Below are 7,868 nucleotides of genomic sequence, written 5' to 3' on the forward strand. Positions count from 1 at the left end.
GCCCCTGAACTCTGCTGAACCCCCCCTGCCTTCTTTCCTGGATGGAAGGCAGAGAAGGCTTGGGTGGGTGCAGAAGCTAGACTACTGAGAAAGGTTAAAATCTGCAACCGTTGCTCCCTCCCCTATTGCTCCTGCCCCCGCCCACCAATGGCATGTGGCTCCCAGGGGTTTGGCCAGCGCTTTGGGGCTGAAATATTAAGCAATAGATGTCTTGGCTGCTGTCCGCAGAGTCCTCTGCCCCCATCCAAACAAGGTTTCGGCTGGAGCCCCAAGCAGATATACCGTATTTTTTGCTCTATAAGACGCACCAGACCACAAGACGCATCCAGTTTTTGGAGGAGGAAAACAAGAAAAAAAATATTCTGAATCCCAGAAGCCAGAACAGCAAGAGGGATCACTGCGCAGCGAAAGCAGCAATCCCTCTTGCTGTTCTGGCTTCTGGGATAGCTGCGCAGCCTGCATTCGCCCCATAAGACGTGCACACACACTTCCCCTTACTTTTTAGGAGGGGGAAAGTGAGTCTTATAGAGCAAAAAATACGGTACCTGAATCCTAGCCTGGAATCAAGTGTACAAAATTCCCCAGGCACCAGGTGCATTCTGAGACTGACGCAGGTCCAACTGCGACCACGTGGAGATCTTTCTGGATCTCAGGCTGGCGACCGGAATCTCCACGCGGCTGGCCCCTCCAGCCCCCTTAGGTCAGCAGAAGAGCTTATTGATTGCAATTATCTCCCCCTTTTTCTCCAAGGAGTCCATGGTTCGCCCCTGCTCCTCAGTTAATCCCTACAACAACTGGGGGTTGAATCTGCCCCCCCCCCGTTTGCAAGGGAGATGCTCCACCATTGAACTACTGCCAGAATATCCCCAAATACCAGCTGCTGCTGGGGGAGCTATTGCCAGAAGCCTCTCTAGCTGACAACAGGACTTTAAGGGCCTGACCCTGCGCACCGATTCCTCCATCCATAAATAAACCTGTTTCCCTGTGAGAAAACGGGGAGCTCCCCTTCTGCAGAATATATGCCAACCCTCAAACAACCCCTACCAACCAACCAACCAGATCCCAACAGACATAAGAACAAGAAGATCAGAGGAATTTGGGGTTTGTTTTTTTTAGCAGCAGGATTTTCGTTTCCTTCTTTTCCTTTTTATTTTTTTAAAGTGTCATTTCATTCATTCCAGCTTAGGAGTTGCCACCGGCTGACGAGTTTAACACACTCCGCTTCTTGAGTATTCCGCTCAATGCGTTGCTAAATGAACACTTTTCTTTGCAGCAAGAAAACAGCAGCAGCAGCAGCACCCTGAAACCACCTTTCTTTACCCCTCGAAACTGTCATTTGCTTTTTTAACAAAGCGGGGGGGGGGGGGAGGAGAGTCGAAGTGATTCCTCCTCTGAGGAAAATCTTTCTGAGGTTGCTATGGTTCAGCTGTGCCATCCAGTCTCAAGCAGGGAAAGCACGTGGTCAGCGGTCCCGAGGGGTGTTGTGAAAAGCGAGAGAGCCTTGAGGGGTGGGCAGCTGGCGGCGGGGGGGGGGGGAATCACCCCTTCCTCTACCCCCCCACCCAACCTCAGCGGCTGTTTTCTACCCTTGCTCTCCTGCCCACACCAAAAGAGCCTTTTGAAACCAAACTTGGAGCCCACCACTTTGGTGGTCAACACGCAACACTCAATCAACTTTGGCATACAACCCCCTCCCAAAAAATCCCAAACAAAAATGTAAGGAGATGGATTCAGACAAAGCCCTCATGCTACGGTGGCATACATTGATTTGTTGGGAAATGGCACCTTGCAGATCTAGTGGAACTGGGGGCAGCAGTGGCCCGGTCAGGCCATGAAGGAGCCCGTGGAGCAGCGTCTGAAATGCCTCAATTTTCCAGCAGACATTGGCTTGGGAGAGGGACCCGTGTGTATTGCGTCCTCTGGGACAAACCATGTGGAACTGTAGAGTTGGAAGCGACCATGAGGGTCACCCTAATCCAGGGGTCCCCAAACTAAGGCTGGATAAGGCCCGAGGGACTCGTTTATCCGGCCTGTGGCGGCCCCGCCACCCGCTCTTACCGGCGCTGCACGGCTGCCCACTTCCGGGTCGGAGGAGCACCGGAAGTAGCTTGTGCACATGCGCAAGCGTTATTTGCGCATGCACGTTATTTGTGCACGCACAAGCGTTTTTCCAGTGCACATCCGGGTTAGAGGAGGCCCATGCATATGCGCACAAGCTATTTCCAGTGCTCCTCCAACCCGGAAGTGCGCCAGAAATAGCGTGTGCGTATGGGCACGCGCTCCCATGCCTTCTGTGCGATCGGCGCTGGAGACACCGGCCCGAGGCGCGGTAGGTTTGCTGACCCCTGCGCTAATCCCACCCCCTGCCATGTGGGAATCTTCTGCCCAAGGTGGGACGTGAACCCACGACCCTGAGATTAAAGGCCTCATGCTCTACTGACTGAGCTATAGACCAGGAGCCACCTTGCCAGTTCACAGAATTCCCAGACTGTAAAGTCAGGGCAGGGGGCGGGAGGAGGATGACATTGTTGTCTGAATCTGCCCTCCGAAAGCCGCGTCAGATGAACTCTTGAACCACTCCAGATGTTGACCCTCTGAGGGGCTATTGGGGGAAAAAACACCTCTGGACTAACAAGCGGCCAGCGCCTTCCAATGCCCCCCTCCCAATCTGCATTCTCCGCAAGCTCTGTCCCTGTCAGGGCTGGGTGAGATGGTCAGTGGGTCAACGGCGCTTTCTTGTGGCTGGCTGGCTGACAAAAGATGGCAGCCGAGAACTGCGCTCCAGTACCACTGCTCCAAACATCTCTGCAAACAGCGCTGACAACTGTGAACAGCTATGCTCCCCCCTGCAACAAGTACACCTTTCAGCCGCATGACCCGCCTTGCTGTTGGGTTGATGCGATGCAACCAAATGGGAAGCAGCTCAACATGCCCTTTCCCCCAGACTCTCAACTCAGCGTCCTTTGGGTACCCTTTGAATTCCAAATAAAGCCCTGAGCCCTGCTTCCTTCTTCAAAGACCTGAGACTCCTGACTCCCACCAAGCCCTGGGCCAGCATGTATGGGGTAACAGGGTTTGGGAATCCATTTTCAGGGATCAGCCTTCACGGAGGACGGAGCAAGTTTCTTTTCTCCGGCTCCGGAGGGTATGACCTGAACCAACGGATTCAAATTGCAAGGAAGGCGATTCCGACTGGACGCCAGGAAGAAGCCCACAGGTGGTGGACTCTCCCTTCCTTGGAGGTTGTTGAACAAAGGTTTGATGGCCACCTGTCAGTTGAGATCCCTGCACTGCAGGGAGTCGGGACTAGACTCTCGGGGTCCCTCCTGACTCTACAACTCTCTTGATTCCCGGACTGAAGAACAGTTCAATTAACACGACCTCAAAAGTCTGCTGATTACAGATCCCGTCTTTCAGAGAGGGAGCAGCTGTGAATGAAGTGCACAGCCGTCTAGAATGGCAGGATTGTAGAGTTGGAAAGAGACCACCAAGATCATCCAGCCCAACCCCATGCGATGCAGGGGTCCTTTGTCCCAACGTGGGGCTTGAACCCACAACCCTGAGATTAAGAGTCTCATGCTTTACTGACTGTCCTTCCAGACACCTTATTAGACACCTCTCTCAATGCAACTGGGAGAGGTGGTGCAAGCGCAGAAATCCACTGAGGCTGCTTGACAAACCCCCCGCTTTTAAGACCTGCCCGAGACGCGGCAAAACCAGCCGGTGGAGAAAGGGGCTGTCACCCGCAGTCCGGGACAAAACCTGCCAACTAGGTCTCTAGGCCTGTGCGCTGCATTTAATTTGGAAGCACAACAAGGGCCACTGTCTCTCCCCCTGCCCTGATGCCACCATAGAATCATAGAGTTGGAAGAGACCCCAAGGGCCATCGAGTCCAACCCCCTGCCAAGCAGGAAACACCATCAGAGCACTCCTGACATATGGTTGTCAAGCCTCTGCTTAAAGACCTCCAAAGAAGGAGACTCCACCACACTCCTTGGCAGCAAATTCTACTGCCAAGACCTTTAAAGGAGCACTTCTGACCCCTTTCCGCAGCTATGCAAAGGAAGAAGGGTCTGTAGGCACAGGACCTATTAGAAGCAGCAGCTCCTAGCTACCGGACATTCTGGAAGACGCTCCCCCTCTTAAAAAACAAAACACAACAACCCCTATCTGTGCTCTGAAAAGAATGGGGCTGTCTGAACTCAAAGGATCATCTTTAACAAGCCTGATAATGTTTTTTCTGCCTCTGGTTTTTCTGTGGGGAGGAAGGCGGGTGGACGCTGGTTTGATATCCTAAAGGCGACTTCAGAGTTTGGGGTTTTTCCACCCCCCCTCAACTGCCTGAACCAGTGATAGTGCCAGCTTGATCTTTAAAAAAAAAATGAGGGAAAAACAGCAAAACACAGCACAACACCACAACCAGCCTCTCAATGCAGCCAGCAAAATCTCAGCAATGCAATATGGGACACTGGAAAATGAAGTCAAATCAAACCCAGGACAAAACCAAACCTCACCATACCGGGTTGGGTCAACTGCGCAAAGCGTAACAAAGCTAACTTTCAACATTACCTGCAGTGTTTGGCTGAAACCTTCAACCCCCCCCCCTCCGGCACGGGCTGTCACTGAAAAAAGGGTAGAGAAGGTTTTGTTTTTTTTTAAGACTTGACTGCAGGCTCGCCTAAAACCCCTCGCTTGCTTTCAAGGGAGGGAGAAGAGGAAGGGCATGCAAACTAGGTGCTCTTAAGGCAGGCTGGACTTCAGAAAGCAAGAGGTCAAACATAGGATTTGCATTTGTGTGTGTGTGTGTGTGCTTTGAAGAGGAAAAAAAATTATTAGTTGGCAATGGAGGGCAGCAGCAATTCTGACCTGACCATGCTGCTTGAACCCTTTCCTTTCAGGGGGCAGGCCGACGAGCCGCTGGTTTTGGCCCCCCTTATTCTGCCCTCAACCCCCCTAGAGCCACACTAGGTCACAGAGCAGGGGCTAGATCCAGCCACCTGCTGTTGCTCAGGGGTGCAGCCACACCAAGGTGGCCCCGCGAGAGCAGCGCTCCATTTCCACAGGTTCCCTTTCTCGCTCGAGTCCCGGAGAGAGAGAGAGGGCAGGTTGACCCGGCCCAGTGTGCAAATGGAAGCATTTTAAAATCCAAACCCGAGCGGAGGCGGGCCGAGTCCCAGCCCCAGCCCCTGCGGGAGGGGGCTCGCGATGCCGCCCACCCCCTCTTCAGTGGAGCTCGATGAAGGCCTCCAGCTCTTCGGGGATGAATCCTTTGTAGGGGATCTTGTGCTTGTCGAGGGCGCGGGCGGCAAGGCACTGCAAAGTGATGTAGTTGAAGGGTTGCATCATGGCTTTGGTGAGCAACTTCTCGTCCAGAAGTTCGTAGGCCGTCTGCTTGAAGGCGTTGGTGGCGTCCATGTGCGCCCCGGCCTCTATGAGGGCGCTCATGATGAGCGGGCAGTTGTTGCGCGCGGCCACGTGCAGAGGGGTGTTGTTGTCGTAGTCGCGGCCGTCAGGGTCAGCCCCGCACTCCAGGAGGAGGTTGACCACGTGGAGGGAGGGGAACTTCCCCACTGGGTAGCGGCCGACGGAGGTGGTGTCCTTGTCCACCGCCATGTGCAGCGGCGTGAAGCCGTTCTTGCCCCGCGGGTTGCACTTCAGGAGGCGGTAGATGGTCTGCCGCTTCTGGTGTTCCTGTTCCGGGGCGCACTCCACCTTCTCCAGAAGGAAGACCAGGTGCAGGATGATGGCCAGGGCTTTGGTGAACTGGGCGCAGTCCGCCACAGGGTCCTTGCGGTGCAGGAGCGCCCGCTCCACCTCACGCACCCCTTTGCTCAGCACGCCCATGAGGTCGGGGAAGCCCAGCTGTGTGGCCAGGGTGCCCTTTGAGCGGTCCTGCAGCACGTAGGAGAACAGCTCAGCGAAGGAGAGGAAGCTGCTGGCCGTCATGGGGCTCAGCGGCTCCAGGTTGCCCTGTTGCATCTCCAGCGCATACTTCCACAAGTTGATGCAGCGCTCGAAGTTCCCCGAGTCGGCGTAGACGGCCCCCCGGTAGCGGATGTAGTAGGAGGTGTCTGGGTGCGAGGGGCCGAGGACGCGCTCACGGATCAAAAGGGCCTGCATTCGCATTTCGTCCGGGTCGATCACCAAGGTTTCCAGCTCCTCCGCCGTGCTCACCTCCCGCGAGTAGTCATAGGCCAGCACCAACTGGCGAGGCTCCGGTTTGGCCAGGTACTGCCCGCCCTGGTGGCGAAGGCCCATCGCCCTCCGCCAGTGCTTGTAGGCCCCCAGCAGGTCGCGCTTCTTGTCCACAAAGGTGGCTCCCAGGAGCTCCAGAGCTTCCACGGCTGCCTCCCGCGTGCAGTAAACTTGGGGACGGCCGTCGCCGGCAGCAGAACACCCATCATGGTCTTTGGCCTCGCTGCCGTCATGCTCCCCTACGGCCGCCGCCTCCTCCTCCAACGCTCCCTCTATAAAGTATTCGACGATGTTGGTGTGGCCAGTCACGCTGGCGGCCAGTAGCGGGGTCATGCCGTACCCATCCTTCTCCATCCGCGCCCCGGAGGCCAGCAGCAGCCGCAGGATCTCCAGGCTCCCGGACTCGGCGCAGTCGTGCAGGGCCGTGTTGCCCTTGACGCTGCGGCGGTTGACGTCCGCCCCCCTCTGCAGGAGGTAGCGGGCGATCTCCGTGTGGCCCTTGTAGCACGAGATCATCAGGCAGGTGTGGCCGTGGCGGTTGGCCACCTCCAGGTCGGCCCCCCTCTCGCCCACCAGGTAGCGCACGATCTCCAGGTGCCCATCGAAGCAGGCCGCCCGCAGTGGCGTCGAGTTGGTGAGCGTGGTCTGGTTGACGTTGGCCCCCCGCTCCAGCAGGCTGCGAGCCACGTCCAGGTGGCCGGCGGCCGACGCGGCCCAAAGCGGAGGGGCTCCCTCGATGGTCTCGCCGTCAAAGCTGACCGAGCCGCCCGCCTCCACCCGGGCGCCGCAGTGGTCCAGGAGGTACTCGACCACCTCGCGGTGGCCGTGGCGCGAGGCGATCAGCAGCGGCGTGCCCCCGGACCCTTCTCCGCCGCCGGGGCCGGCCGTCAGCTCCTCCAGCTCCTCTCGGCTCCGGGTTCCCAGCAGCTTCTGCAGCAGCTTCAGCTTGCCTTCGCGGGCGGCGTTGTAGACGGCCAAGCGGAGGTCCATGGCTCTGGCCAGGGGGGCTGCCCACTCCCCATGAGCAAGCGGAGCCCCACAGCACCTGTTCCAATAGGTGAGGGGGCTCAGGCCATGGGGGGGGGGCTTGCCTTCCTCTGGGTGCCCCTGGGCAGCAAGGCTTGGGGGGGTGGGGTGGTAACCTAGCAACCAAGCCTTCCTCCCCAGCGCCTCTCTCCTCCCTCCACAGCTGCAACCTTCAGTCTATTCCTGCCCCCGGCGCCATCTTAAGTCTATTCAGGGGGATCTAGGGGTGGGAGGGAGGGAGGGGGGAAGGAAAACACCACCCCAAAATGGCTGCCCGCAGAAATGCATGCCGGTAGTCGTAGTCCTGCGCTCCAGGCCCGCCCTATGGGTTTCCAGGAGGCGCGCCTGCGCAGGAAGACTACGATCCCCAGGCGGCTTTAGAGGCAGGACGTGGCCGGCCGCCGCGCGGTGGCTCCTGGGAAGCGGAGTCCGCGGCGGACTACAGCCCTGGAGCGCCGCGGAGGGTGAGGGACTCCATTTCCCAGAAGGCAGAGCGGGGATGGAGCGAGGGGAGCAAAGGTTTCTGGGAAGGGAAGGAGGGGGTTCTAGGGAGGGGGCTTGCTCATGAGTAGACCTGCTTAGGAAGACGAGAGCATGAGACTCTTAATCTCAGGGCCTTGGGTTCGAGTCTCACACTGGCCAAAGGA

The 7,868-nt window shown here is 57.4% G+C and overlaps 1 protein-coding gene across 1 annotated transcript; it reads right to left on the reverse strand.

Moving 5' to 3' along the window:
• Nucleotides 1-4,913: 4,913 nt before the first annotated feature.
• Nucleotides 4,914-7,442, reverse strand: FEM1A (fem-1 homolog A). Its single transcript, XM_083483518.1, has one exon. It carries the CDS (start codon nt 7,183-7,185, stop codon nt 5,224-5,226), a length of 1,962 nt encoding a protein of 653 aa, XP_083339644.1. The 5' UTR covers nt 7,186-7,442; the 3' UTR covers nt 4,914-5,223.
• Between the last annotated feature and the right edge of the window lie 426 nt (nt 7,443-7,868).

Source organism: Podarcis liolepis, assembly GCF_965112155.1.
Source record: "Podarcis liolepis genome assembly, chromosome: 18".
In the NCBI taxonomy this organism is placed as follows: domain Eukaryota; kingdom Metazoa; phylum Chordata; class Lepidosauria; order Squamata; family Lacertidae; genus Podarcis; species Podarcis liolepis.

Coding starts and splice junctions, on each gene's coding strand:
- FEM1A (XM_083483518.1), bottom strand. CDS start 7,185: ATGGACCTCCGCTTGGCCGTCTACAACGCCGCCCGCGAAGGCAAGCTG.